The sequence below is a fragment of the Sarcophilus harrisii genome, chromosome 2 (assembly GCF_902635505.1).
Source record: "Sarcophilus harrisii chromosome 2, mSarHar1.11, whole genome shotgun sequence".
Classification (NCBI taxonomy): Eukaryota; Metazoa; Chordata; class Mammalia; order Dasyuromorphia; family Dasyuridae; genus Sarcophilus; species Sarcophilus harrisii.
In genome coordinates, this window is record NC_045427.1 from 612,337,969 (window position 1) to 612,360,554 (window position 22,586).

The following is a 22,586-nucleotide window of genomic DNA, read 5'->3' on the forward strand; positions in this document are numbered from 1 at the left end:
GGGCCAGGTGATCCCTTGTGGGATGCTACAGAAGTGGGAGTCTCTTTGGGATATGAGTTGGACTAGATGTGTTTCCTTCCGACTCCCTGACATCCTATTCTGGTTCATGAAAAACCATGTGTAACACTGCAGTTTGGAAAGCCGATTCACATCTCATTCTCTTCATTTAAATCCTAGGAGTTGAATAGTACAAATATTACCCTCCCTGTTTTGTTTTACAAATAAAATAGGCTCCAACTGACCTTTGTTCACAGTTCATAAGGCAGAACTGAAGCTCTAAATCCAGATCCTGTGGAAGGAATTCAGAAGTCTTTTGCAAGGAACCCGAGTCAATTGTCCATACAAAACCCCTTGTAAAAACTAGCAAAAGGATAGGATTCCAAACCGCCAAGACAGTAAGCAAACTGACTTTGCTGATTTCCCCCTGTTGCCCACCTCCATCATCTCCACTAATAATACTTTAGGATTCTTAACAAATTCAAGAACTGTCCTTTTTAATCTACCAGCTACCTTTTTTATGCTGGGTACTATGTATGAAGTGATTTTTTTTTTTTTTTTTTTTTTAGCTTCAACCCTTGTTTGACATGCTGCTAGTTCCTAGACATATTGTGATAAATAAATTCAGATCTATGCTACAATATTAATACTTTATAGATCAACTGAGTGTATCTCCCCAAATGTTTGACCAGAAAATAATTGCTGCTAAAATAATAATACACCATCTGTTCAATCAGTTATTTATACAAATGCATTTTATTTATTTTTTAAGAGAACAAAAGAGGTGGCAGAAAATATTTGCATATAACAAATCCTACTTTATAAACAGTCATTTTAGTGGTAACATTTTTAACCAATGTTCAGGGGATGTTTTTGAATCTTAAGTTACCAAATGTGGAACACTGGTGGTGAGAAAACCCCAACCGGCATAAAGTGTATTGCAGTGTAGCTAGAACCCTGCAACTGAAATGGCAAACATGATTTCTCCTATTTTCTTTAAGCAATCTTTAATAAAAACAAAAGGTGATCTTTGGCATAGATTCATTTTTAAAGGCATTAATATTGCATTTATATCACATAAGGAACTAAAGAAATTATGGAAATGAACTAGATAAATGACTTGAGGTCTCGACTTTTAAGATTCTATTATTATCAATCAATCGATCAATCAATAAACATTTATTAAGCGCCTACTATGTGCCAGGCACTGTGCTAAGAATACTAAGTACTCTTAGGACCTCAAGAACATTCACCATTAGTTAAAAAGCAAAAAGAGGAAGTCTAAATGTACAGGACTCACATAAGACTGATTTTACACATTCAATATTGGATCCAACCCAAGTGAAGAAAAACCAAGGATTAAAGCTCTCAGTCAGTCCTTTTCACCATCAGATTTTCTCTCATGTACCAGACAGGTGTTTCGAGTACTCAGCAGGGATCCCAGCAAACAAATCACATGAGTAATAAATGAAATGTTACCCACTTAGCTCCTTCCTTCAAACCACAGAGCAAGGTGGGGAGGGAGAAGAGGCTGACTCTTCATCCACACACTCACTCTTGCTATCTTCTCTGCCCTGCACTGAAGGCACCTCTTGAAGACTTATTTCAGGTTTAGTCAGAGCAGTAATTTAAATGTCTGAGACTCGCCTTGATAATTTGTGGTCAGCCTCCTTTACTACCAGACCAGAAAACTCTCGAGTCTGTGGGTTCATCTCTCCTCAAGCCGGAGATGCCCCACCAAGAGATGGCCCTCCTTTAGTACTGAGGCAAATGACAACTGTCAGACTGGAGCTGAGTTAGAAAAGAAGGATATTTCAAAGTTCCAGAAACAAAGAAGCACCTAAATATCCTCCAGATCCATCAAAGAGGGAGAAAAATTAGTGGAGGGAATACGATCAGGGCAAGCACTCAAATGCAGCATTTCATTAAGGCCTCAGCAAAGTCCTCCGGGGGGCACGTGACAAAGCATGCACTGTCTGGGGATGGCCCCACTGGATGACGCCTGGCCACTCTGCTCCCAAAACAGCAGAGACAGGCGCACCAGGACACACAGTGTTTAGTTGGGGAAACCCTACCCAAGCAAGTGAGCGGGCAGGCAAGAGCCCTGTGGGCTCCAAGGGCTTCCCTGGAGAGCTGGGTCACTTAAGAATATGATTCATACCATCACATGTGATTCAATGATTTACTTAGAAGAAAAAGAAATCTTCAGGTTTGTGCTTTTGGAAACTAGCCAAGGAAAGGTGGAGGAAGAAGGTAATGATAATAAGGCCATCCACCTGGGGCACTGCAGGGGCCCAGCTTTCCCTCCTGCAGCAGAGCAAGCCCACATCCCGAGGGGCCTGGAGCCCTGCAGAAGGCAGAACAAGAGCACCTTTAGGGCAGAAAATGGTCACCAGCAGTGTACAGAGCAGCAAACACATTGTCGGAGGCAGAGAGACGACTTCCTTCTTGGGGGCAGCCTGCTCAGCCCCCCACTCAGAGGGGAGAGCAAGTGAGTGAGGTACAGGGGTGGGGGGGACAGTTAGGGGAAGGTTTCTATCCAGAGACTGTCCAGGCAGGATGCAAGGGTAGTGTTCCATACATGAATTCTGAGCTTATGTAAATAAAGTCCATGAGCCAAAGTTCTACTAGTTATAGGGAGGAGAGTGCATGAGGATATTTGAGCAGAGAATACAGACTTTTTCTAGGGAGAGACATTACATACAGACTCCCAAAGCAAAGGAGAATATATCAACATGTTCTACCATGGAAAGACCAAATGCAAATACCAAGCCCTTTCTGGAAGAAACAGGCTGGGATGTGACCCTCAACCCCTGTAAGCAGCCAGGGCCTCAGGCCACAGTTGTTCCTGCTTAGAGGAGTCTGTGAGCCAGCGGTAGGGGTCCTGGGGTGGGAGGAGAGCTGGGAGGGGTGGCAGCTGCGCTTGGAGCTACTGGTACCAGGGAGTTTTTCGAACCCAGCGCAAAGTGAAACCAGCATCTGTTCGAATCTTAATTGAAGCTGCTTCCGCTTCTCTGACAGTCTCCTTTACAGACTGCATCAGATTCTGGGCGTTGTGAACCAGCATTTCTGTGGCCTGGAGGAAAAGAGACATTCTTTAGTCAAGGGATACCCCTGGAGACACAGAGGCAGGTTAGCAACACAGTCCCAAGGTGTTGTTATACAAGAACTTGGAAGTGGAGATACAGACTGGGGGTCTCAGCCAGGCTAGCCAGGTTGGTAAGGCCTGATCCCCTGAAGCATGGCCTCCATTCCCAGGGCTCCCCAATGCTAGCTTTAGCAGGGTTAGCCTTTTCCGACCTCCATAACCCAAGTGACCAGCATCCCCTGTCGGCCCAGACATCATCACAGCTGCCCTCCCTCCTCACCACACGTTAGGGGGACTCTCAGGACACCAATAAGTCCTATGTAAGAAAGACTCAAGACTGGCTCCAAGCCATTTAATGAAGGCCCTTTTCTGACTGAGGAGCACTCAGGACTTCTCATGGTCTGCCTTCCAGTACACATGAAAACCAAATTATAAGAAGATATCTTCCCACTAAGATCATGAGCTCCTTGATGACCAAGGCTCCATGCCTTTCTGTCTCCAGTACCCCCAGGCCAAGGCTTGGTCAGACACCAAGCTGTCACTGCATGAGGTCCTGTGACGTTCTAATCTCTGAACATCCTTTTCTATATTAACTCCCTCGCTCCAGGTCTGGGATGGAAGCCAGAGCCGGCCGGCTGCTAAGCCTAGCCTCCCCAGTAGCAAAATGGCGACAGTCTGGTGCTGGCACTGCAAAGCTCACTGGCGGCAGCCCCAAGGGAAGCCCACGTCACACTCACCTGCTCCGACTCCTCATCGCTGATGTTAGTTCGGCCCAGCATGGTGGCTTTGACGGTGGACAGGATTTTGAGCTGGGTGCTGATGGTTGGAATTCTCTCACACACCTGAAGAGAAAAAAGGACCACAGGCTTGAACTGTTCAGTTGGCAGCCATGCTTAAAAGGAATAAGTGTAACGACAGCTCAGGACTATTCCCATGCACTGATAACCCAACAGCAGAGGTTTCTGTCTTTTGAAATCAGAGATTCTTGTTATTACAAACTATAATGCAAAAGAGCCCGTGTTCCCCTCCCATGTCCCCTTACTCTGGGGCACTTTCCATTAATGAGAAATGGGCTTATTTTCACCCCTTGTTTGATAACCCTGGGCCTCTCACCTGTAAGAGATTGGTTCGGATCCGCTTGTCGGTGCACTGCTTCGCCACCTCCTTGGCCAGCCGCGTCACCTCATCCGAGGCCTTGGCAATGTCCTTCGCGCACTGGATCAGCGCCCGCTTGGTGCCGCTGCCGCCTCTCACCAGCCGGGACATCTCGGCCATCAGCAAGGCCATCCGCTTGGCTGCTGCAATGATGTCATTGCCCTAAGGAGAAGCACAAGCACTGAGTCGAGCGGGCAGCTGCAGGACCCGGGGAGGAGAGACAAGTGGCCCGGGGACCAGGAAGAGAGCCACATGCACACCCCTGGGGAAATGGACCAACAAGATGAGTGAGAGAGTCCTCTCCCAGAATCAGCAACGAGAGGAACCAGCTCGGCAGCTGAAAGAGAGTCCTGGGGGTGAGTGTGGTGCAAGGTCGCCCCTGGAGGTGGTGAGCAGGCACATCAGCATCCGGGTTAATCACACTGATGAATGAGCAGCTGATTAGGGGGCCTCACCCTGGAGCAAGGAGGAAGCAGGAGGGGAAAACTACTGAGCAGCCAGCCTCAAGCCCTATCAGCACCCATCCTCCCCCTCCCCCCCCCGCAAGCCTGCACTGCGGACCCTCTCAGAGACCACAAGTACACACTCTCCTTGAAGTGCCAGAAGTCCTAAAACCTGAAAGAAGTCTGCACCTTCGATGGAGGACACCCTGGAGAATTACATCTCTCACCCCACCGCCTCCCATCTTTCTTGCCAGGCCATGTTTTCAGGAGGTCAATAATCAATCCTACAATTCCTTGGCAAAAGAAAAACTCAAGCTGAACAAAATCAGATGGGAGACTCATCAGGAAGTCCAAATACACAAAGGAGTGAGAGTTAAACAGGTCTTGAAATGACCTGAAAGATGACCTGCCATCTGCCCAAAAAGAAGCTACCCCACCCCTCCACTCAACACACAAAGGGATTCTTTAAAATCCAGTGGGACCCCAGAACAGGAAAAGGCCGGATTTCACTCAGGCATTCATTAAATGCTTTTGGATCCTCCTTAGCAATGCCCATAAATAATAGAACAGTGAAATGGAAAGGCTAACACTGAAAACTCCTTTTAAAATACCATGGTCTAGTAATTTTCCCTTCAGTCTTCAAATTGGGTTTTTTGTACCCAAATCGTGTCACTCCAGGGTCCTATGAGAGGAAGTACAATGTAAGAGGTCCCAAGTGTTACTGACCAACCTAATCATCTAAGCTAGAAAGGGTAGAGTGTGCATATATGGGGATGTGCACAGAGACACACACACACGCACACATCCATAGAAAAGATGGATTCTACACCAGGGCAATGTGCCCGACGAGCACCAGAGGGCCCAACCATGATCGTGTTAGCATTTTATGACTTTGGTTAGGAAATGGTGCAGCCAAATGTTAGTTATCACACCCAAACACCTTGCGCCTTAAAGCAAAACAGTTACAAAGGAGAGAAAACAAAACCAGTTGGTGAGCAGTATCTCAGATGCAGATTTACAGGGAGTCCCCCAGGTCCAAGGTTCTTCTGCTTCGGCCCTTCCCGTGGAGTGATCCACAGGTGGCCTCCACTCAAGGCCAGCATTTGCAATACAGCCAAGTGCCAGGCAGCAAAGACTCTGCCATACAAAGCCATTCCTGGTCCAGATTCACTCTGGTCTCTGAGCCATTGATGAAAAGAGCAGAGGCACAAAGCACAAGACTCGGTCTAGTGACTTTTTCAAGAGTCCACAATGGCTCCTAATTGGAAACTCATTGAGAGACTAGCCCATGGCAAGTAGTTATAAAAGGCTAACTAGTGCTATAAAGTTAGCAGGGTAAAAAAATGACAAAAACAGGAGAAAGGAAGCCTTTCAAAAGTGACCCAATCTCTCCCCTTAGTCTCTCCCCAGCCCAGCCCCCTGCACAAATGCAGCTTCATTAATCTGGCTCTGACAGACCTAAGAAACTTGTGAAGCCACTCTCAGTTCTGACAATGAGGTGCAAGACAGACAGATGACCGCCCCATCCAGACTCCTGGGGCTCTTGCAGATCACAGGTGATGCAACGTGTCAGTGCTGAACATGGCCGGATGCAATTGGAGCGATCCCCCACTGGGAGGGACATCAATCAGTACCTTACTAGACCACTTGGTTGCTTCTCGATGTAAAGACTGAGCAGCGGCCAGAATGGGCTGGTTAACCGGCTGATTGGTCGGCATTAACAGCAGCTCAGGCTCATAATCATCTTCATTGTCAGAGGGGAGAGGAAACCCAACCTCATCAGCAACAGCTGCCTCAGCTACATCTACACCTTTCTCCGAGGCTTCTTTACCCGGCTTTTCGGGTAGCAGGAAGGATGAGAAACAGGGACAGAGTTAGTATAAGCAAGAGGACTTTAAGAGACCAGGGTGAAACAGAGCCTCAGCGGGTTTAGTGACCAAACTTCCACCGAGTTGGAAAGAAAATAATAGCAGAATCTCCTGGGGATGAATCAAAGAAATTCATGGAAAGGAAATATTTCCACATCTAACCCTACAAAACCATGCAAAAGGGAAAGACTTAAAAAAAAAATAAAAGTAGTTAAAGAAACAATACTGTCTTTTAGATACTTATTGCCAGAATTAAGTGGACCAAAAGGAATGCTTATGACAGTCCATCCCTGAGGGACAAACAATAGCAACCACTCAAAAATGACACTGGAGGAAGGAAAAGCGTGCAGCCAGAAGGCTGAGATCTGTTAGCAAGTTGATCCGAGCAGAAGGGAATGACCCCGCAGTCGGGTCATGTGGACACTGTTCTACAGCATAGCCCAGGAAGAGGCACAGGTCAGCTCAGCGGCTGCCAGCCATGGATTGCTGTTCCCTTCAGGAATAAAGAGAGAAGTTAACAGAAGCCCAGAATACAAAGAATACCCACATCAGACAGCACCAAATACCCAATCCCGATGGGCAAAAAGGCAGAAGGGGAAACAAAGTGGCGCGTAGATGTAGAGTGCTGTTCAATGAAGCCCATCCAGCAGCAAGCCCCTGGAATGGACTGCAAGGAGCCCCCCTCACTCCATCCCAAGTGGGCTTCTGTGGACTGCTAAGTGCACAGGCCCCACTGTACTCAAGTCACACCAGAGGAGAATTTCTCTCTAAACACATCCAGTACTACTATCTGTTCTAGAGAAAGAACAAAAAGTTTAGGTGAAACTTAAATTGTTCTTGTTCAAAACAGATACATCACTCTTTCCATACTTTGTCTAGCTAGTTCACAGATAAAGCAACACATGAGTTTGACAACGGGCTACAAGAGCTTAGTTACCAGCAGGGACCTCAGAAGAGTTCAAAAAAATGGCAAAGATCCTAGCTTGTAGTCACTCCAAATTAGAATAAGCACTAACCAAAATAGTAATAGGGTATCTGGGAAAAGCTGTAGGCTACAAAGGACAACCAAGGGGAAAAAAGGAAAGAAATCATTTTCAGATGAAAGCACTGACATAATGAATCAAATCTATATGACCAGTCATATATATATATATATATATATATATATATATATATATATATCCTCTTAGAGGATCTGTTCCTGAGTTAAGGATCACATCTGCCCTTTTCCCCATCAATCCAGTAATCCATATGGCCTAATCACAGCAAGTAGCACCATTCCTAGGGTCCTTCAAAGTTAACTATTCTTGCTTTCCAAACCTCTGACAATAGTCAGAACTGGGGGCGCCAGATGATCAGGGTAGAGAAAGCCTGTTCCAACAATGATATGATCTCTAGGGGCATAGGAGAACAGTTAGCAAAAGAACAAAATCACTTTCTCAGCCTGGGAGAATAACAACTAGGAAAGATAAGCTGAAAGGCCTAGGACAACTTAAGAATTAAAAAATATTCCTGAGAGGGAAGTATGTGAAAAATAGTAAAAAATGAAAAACCTTAATGTTTGCCATTGGATTAGCAATGCATTTCACAGTAAGCCAGAAATAATACCTTGTTTTCATACTCAGAGAATTGACTTGCTTTTCACAGTTTTGGTTAACAAGAATTAATAACTGCATAGTAACAACCTCATAAAACTTGAATTTCCACGTTTTGTGTGACCCTCAAGTTGATTGACTGATATATGAAAGAAGCTTGAAAAGAAAGCAATTTCTTTTCACCCAAGAAGTTTCATCCACTCAATGACTAGAATATCAAAGAAAATGGAACCAACTTAATCGTAACTAAGAGCCCATAAAATAGTTTCATATTGCTAATAATTAGCAATAGTGAATCCAAACACATTCTATACACATGAGGAAAATAATACTATAAATATTTGATTTCTGAAGTAACTAATTTATCCAGTATCAAGGCAAATGTCTTCCCAAGGAGACAAGAGTCAAATTACATGCATTCTATTCTTCAGCTCCAGACCATGAAAGAGAAATTAACCACCAGCAAAACCTTTCAAATTTACTTAGCATATTTGGCCACATCTAACACTATAAGAACCAGAGAGAAAAAAATAACCATGCAAACCAATGTGACAAAATATTGATCCTTTTTATGACGTTCTGAAGCTGGTTCTTTATCCTGACAGACAAAGTACTTTTCTAACAGGAAAATTATCTGGAAAGGGCCTTCAACACTTACCTTGCTGGACCATTTTCGAGCTTCATCATGGAGTTGCCTGGCAGCCATCATCATTGGCTGGTTAATCACCTCCCCGGCCTTCTGCTCAGGAAACTCTTCATCCTTTTCCTCTGGTGGAGGGGGCCTGGGTGGTGGAACCTCACCCTCAGGCAGAGGAGGTTTGGGAGGAGCAAGCTCATCTGTCAGCTAGACCAGAGACAATCACTCTGTTATAACTGCAGCCCCAAGGGAGAGCATTCTCTTCCTCTCATTCCACCAGCTGGCTAAATAATCACCCTTACCACCAAAAGAAAAAAGCACTCCACAAACACCGTTCACACTCACATCCATACATGGGACCATTTCATACCTGTCCATATAACCACTCATGCTGAGCTATTCATACACAGAGATGAAGCACTACCTGTTTCAGCCTGACTAAAGGCAAATTTTCTTCATAAAAACCCCTGATCATTTTAGTTCAGCTCGGTTCAGCAAAAGCCAGCACCAACATCACTGATATAAGGATGTTCCCTTGAGTTGTCCAGTAGCAAGAACACCAGAGTACTGAATTGCAGGGCCAGTCACATCCCTAAGGGAGCTACATAAACGAGTGCTCTCATCCCCCTGGATTTCACAAGCTTCTAGAAAATAAGAAAGCTGGATGGGATGACCTCTATACATTTGTTCTGCTCAACAACTGTGTGACTGTAGGACAATCAGGCTTTTGGAGGAGCTACCACCTAGGAATACTTTTCTCTCACAGTTATTGCTGACAAAAGCCTCGCTGGAAGGATACACATGGTATATGTCTGGAAACTTGCTGCCAGCGAACGAGTTTAGTTTAGCCTGATGTGACCTTTGTCAATTTACAAAATTATATTTTATTTCAAAATTAAATGCAGGGATTGTTCAGGGACCAAATTATCATTTTTGTATGACTGGGCCAAACCTAAGTAGATGATTTTTCTGAAGATGCTTTTCAGAATTTATGTATCCAAAAATAATAATTTTACTTATTGTTTTATCTTACTTGAAAAGTTATTGCCTACTCAACCACTACCCTAAACTGCCTATCATGTGGTTTCAATAGATTTTCAATAAATCAATTTATCGACATGGGGGGGGAGGGGGGGAAAGGGAGCAGGAGGAGAAAGAGGGCTGTCCCAGTTAGAAAGCAAACAGCAACCAATAGTGCCTTCTGTCCTCATAAAATATTTTTAACTTTCCCAAGTTAGTGATCACTAGGTCATCAGTTAGTTTGAAACAACTATCCCACAAATCCCTAAGGCCAGGTTAAAACATTCCAGCCTTCAACTGAGAGGATAAAGGGAAACCCAAAGTTCCTTATCAAGGTAAACTGCTAGAAAGACCTATTGGGCCAAGATGTGCAAGGGCTACCCAAGCTTAAAGAGTGTTGGACTAAACACTAAAGAATGTTTGCACTTTACGCAAAAAGAAAGCTCTGTGCCAGTCACTCGGACTCTGGATCACACAGTCTCACAGCACGCACATTCTTTGCCTTCCCCACAATCGTGATCTCTCTGCACTAACCCTGGTTCCCAACACTGGACATACTTACCCGGAGCTGCTCAAGATCTGGGGGAGGCGGAGGGAAGTCCGGCTCCTGAGGCTGGAAGGCTTCTCTGACCTTGGCCACAGCTCCCAGAATCCGATATCCTGAATCCAGGAAGCTTTTCTGCAGGCCTAGAGACAACAAGCATCCTTACCTTCCAAACAAGTGGGTCAGCAACCTGGGCTTCTCATCCTATCTACCAAAGAGGAACTGGTTTGTGTTACCAAAAAAAACTGATTGCTGAGCATGTCTAATGACACTGGGATTAGGGACATGTGACGTCTGATTCCTGTTGGTCAGATGTGCCCTAGAACCTTTCTCACCTTTCGCTCTCTCTCTCTGCTCTACTTAGCTGCTGGCGTGCCACTTCTCCCGAGATGCCCTGGCCATACTCAGAAGGGAGAGCTGGCCTTGGTTGGGTTAAAAAGCAAGGAGGGCTGGGACAAGGGCTTGGGAAAGTGGGGGGCTTGTGCAGCAATCCCCGCCTCTTTTCCAGATATTAACCAGACTTGCTTACTGGTCATGCCTGACTAGACCGTAAACGCTGCTCTCAAAATAACCCAGACAAATCTAGACCATAAGTATACAGTTCTAATTATGAATTTTTAAAATTCATTTTAATAGTGCAGAAGGTACGACTACCAAATCCAATCTAAAGAAAAGTCACATGATTTGGTGGCAAGAAAATTAGACCTGTGAGCACAAAGGACAATTATTATGCATCTCTGGGGAAAGTCATTTTTTATAAACTACCCACTCTTAAATCTGCCCAATTACTCAATGAAAAGGAATACAAAGGAGATGAAAACATTTTACTAGATAAGGAGAGCAGAAGAAATCAAATCAGTTACATAAGGTAAAGATTGGCAAATGAAAATTTTAGCTATGGATCTACTGGAGTTAAAATGTGGTCAAAATTAATAATGACTGCAGAGTACTAGGAACTACTTAAATTTGAAGGCATTCTATATTTTGAGAGTAGTGAGAACATTTTTCAATTCCATGAGAAAAGATGACCTGGGAAGGGTAAAAAGTACATGATACTTGATCAGAAAGCACCAAGAAAGCACAATCTTTTATTTTCAAGGTGAATCTGTAACTTTTATGATATTAAGTCTGAGTTAAATGGTAATTAGCTCCAATCTAAGAATACCGGAAATTAATAAATGAAATGAGATGAGTCCTTTATTGCTTACCAGGATCAGAAATGTTTCCAGCTACAGCTTTTGCATCCATCACCATGGGAGAAATGGTTTTGCTCAGTTCATCAGAAGCAGCCTTCACAGCCTCCCGGAATTTGGGATCTTCTGAGTTTTCCACCTCCCGTTTGGCTACTAACAGGATCCTATTGGCTCGTCGAGCAATGCTGGTTGCTCCAGCAACGAGCATCTGAGGTTGGATATTAGCCATAGCTACTTTACACTTGTCAAGGTCTTTCTTAATCGCTTCCTCAGAAGCATCCAGCAGAGATTTGGTATCTATGGCTTCATCCACCAGCCCTGCCAGAGAAAGGGAAATGACATGGAGATTCTGCTCTCCCAAGAATAGAAGATCCTAAGTCTTATGGATCACACCAATTTTTGCTGAAGTTTCAGCTCTCAGAACTCTCTCGTTCCCCTGAAGTCTTCCCAACCATCAAAAGCTTCCAGGTGAATACAGCCTTTGAAAAGGGCAGTGTGTGCCAAGAGTCCGCACTGACTTACAGCTTTTAGAAAAGCACTTGTCGATGGCCTCTGAGTCTCCATGGCGGCAGCCAAAACGTGCTGCTCTCCCGAAGCAGCGAGGGATGCATCTGAGACTCTTACCACAATACCTTCACACTATCTGCTAATAACACGGTCTCTCTGTCCTTCTCACTTCCCAGCCATCTGTTGCTTCTTGGCAGCTGCCCCTGCCCAAGAGAAGCCATGGCGAGCGCTCCAATATCCCTGAGAATCTGCTTCTTGTTTCTGTTACCTTGATTCCAACACCTTATGAGTTCTGCTTTCATCTCTGGCTACTGGGGGACCCAAGGCTTTCATGCCCACCTCTCCTCCCTTCTCTGTCCCTCCCTCAGCTCAGAATGAAGAAGACTAGGAGGTGCCACTTCAATTGGGCCGGCTCAGGTTGTGACTGGTCAGTAAAACAAAATAAAAACCCAATAACCCCACCAGTGAGCAGATGAAACACTGAGATGGGTTGTACTAAATTGTTGCTATTGTAATTCCGTGAAACCTGAATCCCTTGAAAATGACAGGAGCGCTCAATGGAGCCACAAACTGCCCCTCACATCCACTGACACCAGATCCAGGCTGAAGGCAAGCAGGGACACTATTCAAAGAGAAGACAGGAGCCTCCACAATGGACATCGCACTGTCAGGGCAGCCTGAAGGCAACAGCACCTCAAAGGGCCTCTCTCTTCAGCCCCAGCTGGGAGCTTTGAATGAGGGGTGGCTGCTCAGCGGCTCTGGGCACAGCCAAGCTGAGGGCCCCACACATGACTCCCTGCTGCTCCAGTTACAGCTGGAACACTTTTCCATTTCTGCTCAGGTTTCCAAAAGCTTAGAAACTCTAGGGGACAGAGCAAAGGGCAGCCGCCACCTTCCCCAAGCTTTACCTGTCATTTTTTCGACATTATCAATCCACTGGTTCTTCATGGTTTCAAAATGTTCATAAGCAGCTTGATTCCCAGGATTTCTCAGTAAGATGCGAGCAGCCGAGACGACCTACCAACAGTAAAGCATGTTTTATGCTCAAGCAATTGTCGTGCCCAGAAATAAACCGAAGGCTACATGGCTTTACACTTTGCACAATAGAGCTAAAACCTATGCACTGAGGAGTAACAACATTCATGCTTTATTTCAAACCTTTTTCCTTGTGTATACACACAATTCTACTTTACAGTCAGGCCCTAAAACTCTTGCTTTACAATCAGGTCCCTCTTTAATAACAAAACTATAACGTGATTCTTGGGATAGGTTCTGGTCAATTACATAATACAAACCCCTTGAAAAGAAAAGGAAAAAAGGAGAAAACTGATCCCCACCGAAACTTCAGGAGGAAGTCAGATTGCCCTCAATCATGTGTTTGATGAAAGGCACTATTCACACAAAGAAGTTGATGGGAACTGATTTATGAAATGAACTGCTAACAAGATGTAACTTACATTTTTCAATTTATAGTGAGCAACTGTATCAAGAGTAGGGAAATGATCTATATTGTAGGGAAGTTCCACTCTTAAACACAGAGACAAATTTTTCTTTTCCAAATGATCAAAAGAGCTAGAAGTAAACACAAGGTGGCAGTTTTGGGCCAGGAGAGGAGGGATTAACCCTATTAAAAGGTTAAGATAGCTATTTACAAGCAGTTAGTGAGTGTGCTGATCCCCTCAGTACAGTCTAAAACAAATATTCAAGGCTCTGGTTTGGAGTGTGAAGGACTTTGTCTATTCCCTTTTCCCCCAAGCTTGCTAATTAACCCTTCTGACTTCCCTGGTTCTGTCTATGACATGACTAATCCATCAGGCTCCACGGCAGAAACCTTGTGTTATCTTTGGAACTCTTTTTGCTTTAGCTCTCATAGCTAGTAACTAGTGCTAGGAAATCTACCGCTATACTAATTTGCCCTCAAACGTTCCCCTCCTCTGTCCTTGGCTGCTGCTTTCATCACCCTAGGCCAGTATCTCATTATCACCTGCTTAGATGATTGTAGTCTTTCCTTTCCCTGTTCCTGAGATCCAGCTTTCTCCCTGTTAGTCTGATCTTCATCAGGCACAAAACAAATCATGTTTTTGCTCCTCTGTGTCCTAATTCTGCTTACAGAGGGAAGATCAAACTCTTCCATTTGGTATTATGTTCCTCTGAGTCTTAAACTCTTCTACTCCAAGAAGACACTTATATTTTGACCCTTATATTTTCCTACTTCCAACAATTAGTTTACATAGTTCCTACATCAGAATATCAATGCTGCTTACTCTCTGGTTGAATGCTTCTCTGTGCTTTAAATCTCAACTCCAGATACTTCCCACAGTCTCTTAGTCAATACCTCATTAAAGGAACTTTTTATGTAAAAATTAACAATAGATGCTTGCTGATAAATTGGCATTTATGCCTTATCTCCCACTAAACATGTTTTATGCTCAAGCAATTGCCTGACGGCAGGGTTAGTAACCTGCATGCCATAGGTATTTATGAATATTTTGTAGAAGTGACTTGAATTTGGTAGAATATGAAAAAGCTCAGATCTTAAAAAATATCTCCTTGAACTGAGACACTAAATCAAATCAACTCATGGTTCACAGATATATTTTAAGACTTTAATTCTTGTCTGACTTGTATCTTCTCTAATTTTCCCCAAAGGATGAACAGTAAAGTATTATTAAAAAGGCAAGTGAATGCATGGAATACAGATTAATTTTCAGAAGGCCAACTTAATGGGTTTATACGAGGAAAAAAAGGGAAACAAGGGGACACTGAAGATTCTGAAGACTCGTCAGACTGTATTTTTCAGTGAGTGAGTCAAACCAAACCTGGGGTGTGAGTTCCCTCGCTGTCTTCACCGATGCTTGAATGCCCTCCACAGTTGATTTATTAGCCGTCCCAACAGCTGCTGCCTTCTCTGCAGTCGCTCCCAGCCTTCCAGAATGGTTTTCAAAATTAGCTGCCCTTTCATCAAACACCTATGGAGAAAAGACTTTCTAACTCTTTGTTTCTTTAGCCCTGTAAGGAGTCATTCCCAACGTAAAGTCCAGGAGAGCTGCTAAGCTTTGGTGAACAAGATTCAAGGGCCAGACTTAAAGTAAATATCCACCCTACTCATTCCTTTGACTCAAACAAGTTTGGTCACATATGTTTACACACACATATACATACACACAAGCATGTTGCATGCACATATTCATAGATACACACTCACATCCTTCCATATTTACAGACACACATTCTGAGTAAGATTCTGATTCATAAACAGATCTAGCCTCAGAAAGCCTGTAGGGCAACTATCCAGCTCCATCCTCATGACAGTGCCCTATACTTCTTCCACAGATCCTTTTACTTAAGATTTTTGGCTTTGATTTTTCATGGAATCACACAATATTGGAGCTTAAAACCCTTATAAATCTCCTGCAGGCCAATCTCATCATTTTATACAGGGAGTTTACCCAAGATCACACAAAAGAAGGTAGGGCCTTCGGAAGAGTCTAAAATGATTTTTCCAGTCGATTCAGGACAGAAGAGGAAATCATGACTAAAGCAGAAGTAAAATGTAACTAGAAAAAAAACAAAAAAATGAATTTTGCCATATAATTCTTCCAAGTCCATCACCAAGACAAGCACATACAAACATCCCTTTCCACACCTTAGTCCCAACTTTCACTTTTGCTTGCTCTTGAATGTGCATGTTAACCCCAGGGCACCTATTAGAAAGTGTTAGATGAGAAGGAGATGAGCTGAAAACACAATTTCTCATTAGGTCTTCATTCCTTCGAGCTCTCACAGAACTAGCTCCTAACAAGGACAGAGAAAGCCATAGCCATACTCACCTCATCCCTGTTTGGCGCATCTGGGGGTGCAGTGGCCGCCACTGCCAGCAGCTTGATGGGTGTTGTGGTATCACTAAAAACATCCGACACTTCCTGGGTCATGGCCTCTTGCATCTTTGTTTTCAGATCCTTAAAAACATTTTTTTTTCCCCAAATGAAAACAGCCCATAAATGTCTAACTATAAGCATGTTTGTCCAACCCAAGATTCCTATACCACTCGTCCAACACAAAGAATACTTAAAAAACATGGCTCCAAACCTGTTGAAAATGATGGCCTAATAAAGGAAGTACTAACACAAGTCAGGTGAAACCTAGTCTCTCTTGAGCACTGTGTTAGCTTAACAAGACCCTTTTTACTGTCTGAATCCTTGAAGGTTGGAGGGCTGAGCTCCATCTAGGGAGCTCACAGCAGCTCCAGCTACAAAATAAGGTTCGCTAATGACTACAGAAACAGTAAAGGATGTCTCCTGGATTCTTTTCCTAATGTTATATTTGATGTTATTAAAAGAAACCAATGTTTTGTTATATTTTCTTTAGCTAGTCTAAAATGGTTTCACAAACATTTATGTTCTATATTTACCACCTTGGAGCATAAAGACATGGGTTCCTAGAAGTAAACAGAAGACCCTTATTTAACCCCTTCTAACTTGGAAGCTCACTGCAGCTCTCAACTGAATTTTCTCTAAAATTACCAGTGACTCATTAACCGCCAAATTCAATGGCCTTAAAAAAAAAATCTACATCCTTCTTAATCTTCCTATAACATCTGACATTGCTGACAACCATCCAAGACCCCTCACTCAATCTGTGAGACTCTGCACTCTCTCCCACCGGCCTGGCTGTTGCTTCTCAGTCTTCCTTGCTAAGTCATCATCAATAGCCGCCCTTCCCAATGATGGCATAACCAAGGCTCTATTCTTGGGTCTTCTTTTCTTCCCCTTCTACGTCACTCTCAGGGATCTTCTCAACTTCCACAACAGCTAACCTTTAGTAAGTCTATGCAGAAGACTCTCAAGTCTATATATCCAGCCCAAGTCTCTCCACAGAGCTCCAGTTCCATCACCAATGGCTTATCTGAAATTTATGTTACACAAGTATTTGAAACAAAAGATTCCCCTCCCCCCTCTCCCCTTAACTCCCTTTCTTTCCAATCTCCTCTTATGTCTAGGTTAACGCCATTCTTTCAATCATCAATCCCCCAGGTTCGCAATCCCAGAGTTACCTCAATTCCTCACCCTACCAGGTCTCACCAGCTCTTGCTGGGTCATATCCACATCACCAGCCTCTGTCAACCTTCCCTCCACTAACAGAACCACCACCACTTCTGGCTGGGACCACTGTGATGGCCTTCTAACTGGTCTCCATGAGTCAAGTTTCTGCTTCCTCCAACCTGTCCTCTACAGAGCTGCCAAAGTGCCATGCTAAAGCAAAGGTCTGACCATGTAATTCTGCTCAAAGATCTCCAATAGCTCCCTGTGGCTTCTAGGACCCAAAACAAATTCCACTATTTGGCAATGAGAGCTCTTCCCAATCTGGCGCCAACCCACACATCCAGATAAAGCTTTATCCATATGCAGATCTGTATCTACCTAAATATATCAAAGTTCATAGCCATATATCAATAGCTACCACTTGCCTTTATTCACCCTTTAGTCCAGTTAAACTGGTTTTCTTTCTGTCCCTCACATGCCAGGCCACTTCCCATCTCCATGTCTCTGCTCAGGGTAGGCTTCATCATGGAATACACTCCTGGCTCATCCCTGTGCAAAGAATCCCTCCTTTTCTACAAAGCTCAGCTCAAGCCTCACCTCCTACAGAAGGATTTTGCTGATCCTCCCATCTATTAAGGCTTCCATTCCCCCATACACATAAAAAATTATTTGGATTTTCCTCATATATATCTTGTATTTACTTAAATTATGTTTTCCTCAGTAGAAAGTAAGGTTCTTTGAATTTGGGAGCCATGTTGTTCTTCTTTTAGTAGCCCCAGTACCTAGGAGAGGGTCTGCCCAGAATATGTGCTTAATAATTGCTTATTCATTGACTGATCCTATCATTTCTTATAATTATCATTCTTATTTCAGTACCATCTTTTCCAAATTTCCTGCTACAGACAAGAATTTTCTGTTAGCTACAAATTTTTTATACTGGGCCATGGTCTTTTTACATCAAATACCAAAAACCATACACAATTCAATTCCATACATTACAAGATATCTACTTTTTTAATAGTGTATTTAATCTTAAGATTTACCTTTAAGGAATCCTGTAGCTGGGAAGCAAGAGCCCTTGCCTGAGGACTCTCCCCTTCCCCTCTAGCAGCCAGGTCTGCCAGCTGGGCTGTTAGCTGGTCAACTCGGTCACATTTTGCAAGAAGATCTTGGCGATAAGGCCCCATCATAACATTAGCAAGACGATGACCTTCGGCCACAAGTCCCCGGATCGCAGCCTGACCTGGACCAAAAAAATAAACAAATTTTCCTTTACATGAGTCAAGAGCAGGGAGAGTTCAAGTGTAGCTATAGGAAGGAAGTCCAATAAAATGTTTTTTCATTACTAAACTCAACAAGAGTTATATGTTCAAAGTAATATTGATGCTGCTCAGTAGAGTTGGGCTTCTTATCACAGTCTGAGCTTCTCAGAGGTGCCATTCCTATCTTCTAAGAAATTCCCCCTAGATCTTTCCCCCATGGTCTCTCCTCTTTTCCCATTCTTTTCTTTTTTCTCTTCCAATCCTACATGTTTCTATTGAGGAGATATTGCCCTCTTAGTTATCTAAGTTTATAACAGTCATCCCTGACCCTTTCCTATCTGTCATTTCTACTTTCAATCCTTCACTTATCAAGCCTTATAGTTCCTAACCTTCATAATATCTCTTGAATGTATTTATCTTACCTGAATTATTTAAATAATATCCTATTTAATTTTTCTCCTTCTAAACTGCTCTCTCTGATCCATCCTTTAAAGAACTGCCCAAGCAATATTCCTAAGACCTATGTGTTATCTTATCACTCTCCTGCTCAAAATGCCTTCTTTCAATCACTCTCCAATGTGTCTCTGGGAGAAGACAAGCTTCTCAGCCTGCTATTTAGGCCCTACCCACCTACTTTTCCAGCCCAACATCACTCATTTTTACACATTCTTCTTCCCAACAAATATGAACAAGCTTTCTTTATGTTCAACAACCAACTCCTCATTTAGATAAATTTCTATAAATGAGTTTTTCCATGTGTGGAATGCACTGTTTTATCATCTCGGCCTCTCAGGCCGAGTGCTACCTCTTCCCTCATGACTTTCCTGAGCACCACCTTCTCCCCAGTTATTAAGGCTATCTCCTACCTCAAATTACTTATATGGACACGTAGTCAAGAGATATTTCCCAGGAGCAGGTTAGATCTTTGAGAGGAAGAGCTATTTCTTTGTATCTCTAGTAACTTTCTTAGCATCCTAAACACAGCAGTTGTTTAATATGCTGGGTTGGATTAAACTTAATAAAATGATAAGATTCTTTTCTTCTGCTGCTTTGAGAAAATTCAGTCACTCTTAGATTTACTCTCCTTGTCTTTGCCCAGATCCTTCTCCGTCATCTGCATTTATTCTACTCAAATTCTTTTATCCAACAGGATTATATCTCAGCCCTCATCATTTCTTTTGCCATTCTGTCCTTTTGTTAAATTTTTTCTGCTTTTATTGGTTTCTTTAGCTGGGTCCAATTCTTTATTTCATTTCTTCCTCTAGTTCCTTCAGAGTATTATTATAATCTCATTTATTGCACCTAAAAAAAATTCTCCTTAGTTACTACTTGAAGCTACTATGATTCCAGGGCAGCTTCTGATAGTCTCCCATTCCTGTCTTATAACCTCTACTTTGTTCATTCTATCTAGAATCAAGTATTCTTTGCATTTTTGATATTTGTAATGTTGTGACATGATAATATTGTAATACATTCAGGTGCTACAGTTTGTTCAGCCATTCCCCAATTACTAGATACATGGGATGTTTCCAAGTTTTTGGATAGTATGATTAATGCTGTGATTTTTATAAAGAGACTGCCTACAAATGGGATCACTGAGGCTAAGAGTTTCATAAGTATTATTGAATACTTTTCATAATGCTTTACAAAACAGTTCACAAATTCATAACATCTTCAAAAGTTGATAGTTTGCCTAGTTTACTGCTTGTTGCAATAGCAATGAATTTTATTAATTATCTTTCCAATGTAAAGGCTATATGGTAGTTTCTCAGAAATCTTTTATGTTTTTCCGATTACAAAAGTTTGATCAATCTTTCAGATGGGTATGAATAATTCATGTTTATTTTTCTAAAGAATTACCTGGTTTATATCTTTTAACCACTTATATCTACTGAGTAAAGGTTTTGTTCTTATACTGTGTGACAATTTCTTGTGTATTTTTTTTTAAATTTTAGATTTCTATGAAAAATGTTTATGGTTAATTCCCCACTCCCCACCCCAATCTTTCTAGCTATATTGCTTTCTATTGTGCAAAAATACTATTTTTAGGTAATGAAACCTTTGGTAACAAATGTGTTTTTCCCTTGGTGAACAGTAAAGAAATTCTACTTCAATAAAGCTATCTTTCCATTTTCTTCTTTTTAATGAGTTAAAAGACTTACAACATTTATCCATTTGATAGACATGTCAATATTTGGCATGAGTTGTGATTATAATTCCATTTTTTTTTTTTTTTTGCCATATTTCTAGCCAATTTTCCCAATATTTTTTGTTTGTTTTTTAAAAGCAAAACTTCCAAGAGCAACAAATTACAATTGAGCCCATTAGGGCTTATAACCCAGAAAGGTTAAATCAGAAGGGCGATGACAGGACATTCTGGTCTTCAGCAACATACAAGCTCAGTTAGCAAGCATAATTAGTTAACAGATATCTGACAATCTGACAGTGGCTTCTTCTTCCAAGTAGCCACATCCCAGAGATGAGTTTCAGGAAGACTGTGCTCACTTACATGTGTACGCTCTCTCTTTCTCTCTCTCTCTCTCCACTTTATGGCTCTTTTTTTATTATTTTACAATATTGGCGTTATTAGATCCTAATACATTTTATACTTCTGATTCTACTTTTGGATTATTTTGTACCTATGATCCATTTTATTATTTGTTTTTCTTCAGCACCAGACAGTTTAAATAATTACTATTTTATATGATGATCTTAGATGTGGCAGGATCAGAGACCCCTTTCTTCTTTTTTCCCCATTATTCTCCTTTACAGTCTTATCTATTTATTCCTCTGTGAAAATGTTGTCACTTACAGGAAGTGACAGAGTGGAAAAAAAGCAGCTTGAGAACAAAAATATAAAGTTTGTGAAAAAAGCAATAAAATTGGGAGAAAATACATAAAAGATAGAGGGTTCAGGTGGGACTATGGAAGGAAACAAGGATGTTTTCATTACTATCTTTTTAAAGTTAATATATACCTTTAAAACTGTAAATGAAACAAACTTTTGGAAATATATATTGCTATATATGGAATTGAATGTTTTTGTTGGTGCTTACTATTTAGAATAATTTTTTAAAACTTTAAAAAATCTGACAGTTTTGCTACTTTGACCTTCTAATTACTGTTTTTAAGGGGGATACTAAACAGGTCATTTTAACTTCTTACTGCTACTTCCTAGAAGTCCAAAAGCCTGCTCTGCATTTAACAAAATTATACCTAAGAGGAAGCTCTGCAAAGATACTGAGAAGATAGTAAACAGATAAAAAGCAGAATGCTCAGAACTGGGGATCAAAAATTCAAAATGGCAATTTGGAGATGAGCAGTGCTGTGATGACCAAATCATTAATCCTGAAATCTTCAAGCCAAAGTTTAATGACACTGATCAAAGTTATTACAAAAATCTCTAGAAAAGACAAATGGAACCAGAATGTTGGTTAAAATGGGCTTGTTGTCATTTAGTATAATGGAGTGAAAACCAAATCTACACCTTACCTACACCCCTATCGTCCACGGTGGGGTTATCAATCCACCTCTGAGCTTGCTCAATCTTGCCTTCCAGATGGACAGCTGCTTTGGCAGGTCTACTATTGGCCACAGCCCTGTTGGTTTTGGTCTGCAGGTTCTGCAGGGCCGTAGCAATTTGCTTAGCCAAAGCCCGAGCCTCAGGAGAGTCTCCTTTCCCCCTAAAGACAAAAGAACAGCTGCTGAAGTAATAAATTAAGACAAAGAACCACTCTTGACCACAGTTAAAATAACACATATATTATTGTCCCCTAAAATCGGGGGGGGGGGGTTCCCAAGAAGACTGAGAAATAAAATTCATTCTTACCATCATAGCCCAAGATATTAAACTATTTACATACAACCCCAGACCATTACTTAGAAAACTCCAACAATATGGGAATAAAAGAATATTTATAAGACAGTTAAAAGCAGATAATTATTCATGAGGTTTCTTGACTAATGACTTAACTTCATTACAAATAACTTAGTTTCTAATTACAATTGAAGATTCTGATGCACCCTTGTTGATAGTTTCTGTCCTTTGTTGTCGAAGAGGACCAAAATGATATGACGGTGTTAGAGTGTATCCAACTGGCCAATCAGACCAATACAAGCTCAGGATATTCTGTCACAGGTCAGACACAAATAGTCCCCATGAACATTTGGGGGCTTCTCTAACTTTGTACATCTCTCATTTCTTCAGGGCTAATTCAATTCTGTTAGCCTTTATA

At 42.1% G+C, this 22,586-nt stretch overlaps 1 protein-coding gene across 2 annotated transcripts in view; it reads right to left on the reverse strand.

The window, feature by feature from the left end:
- Positions 1 to 730: 730 nt before the first annotated feature.
- VCL (vinculin) overlaps positions 731 to 22,586 on the reverse strand; it is a 103,347-nt gene continuing 81,491 nt past the window's right edge. The window contains exons 11-22 of one of the 2 annotated variants that reach the window (XM_031949468.1): positions 21,844 to 22,034; positions 18,133 to 18,332; positions 15,878 to 16,006; positions 14,867 to 15,016; positions 12,956 to 13,064; positions 11,556 to 11,858; positions 10,366 to 10,490; positions 8,805 to 8,990; positions 6,318 to 6,518; positions 4,199 to 4,402; positions 3,823 to 3,927; positions 731 to 3,073 (exon numbers count right to left, since the gene is read on the reverse strand). In XM_031949468.1, coding sequence (XP_031805328.1) covers positions 2,927 to 3,073; positions 3,823 to 3,927; positions 4,199 to 4,402; positions 6,318 to 6,518; positions 8,805 to 8,990; positions 10,366 to 10,490; positions 11,556 to 11,858; positions 12,956 to 13,064; positions 14,867 to 15,016; positions 15,878 to 16,006; positions 18,133 to 18,332; positions 21,844 to 22,034 — 2,050 coding nt within the window. In that variant the 3' untranslated portion in view covers positions 731 to 2,926. The remainder of the gene's footprint in view (positions 3,074 to 3,822; positions 3,928 to 4,198; positions 4,403 to 6,317; positions 6,519 to 8,804; positions 8,991 to 10,365; positions 10,491 to 11,555; positions 11,859 to 12,955; positions 13,065 to 14,866; positions 15,017 to 15,877; positions 16,007 to 18,132; positions 18,333 to 21,843; positions 22,035 to 22,586) is intronic. The other variant, XM_031949469.1, reaches the window with a different exon arrangement.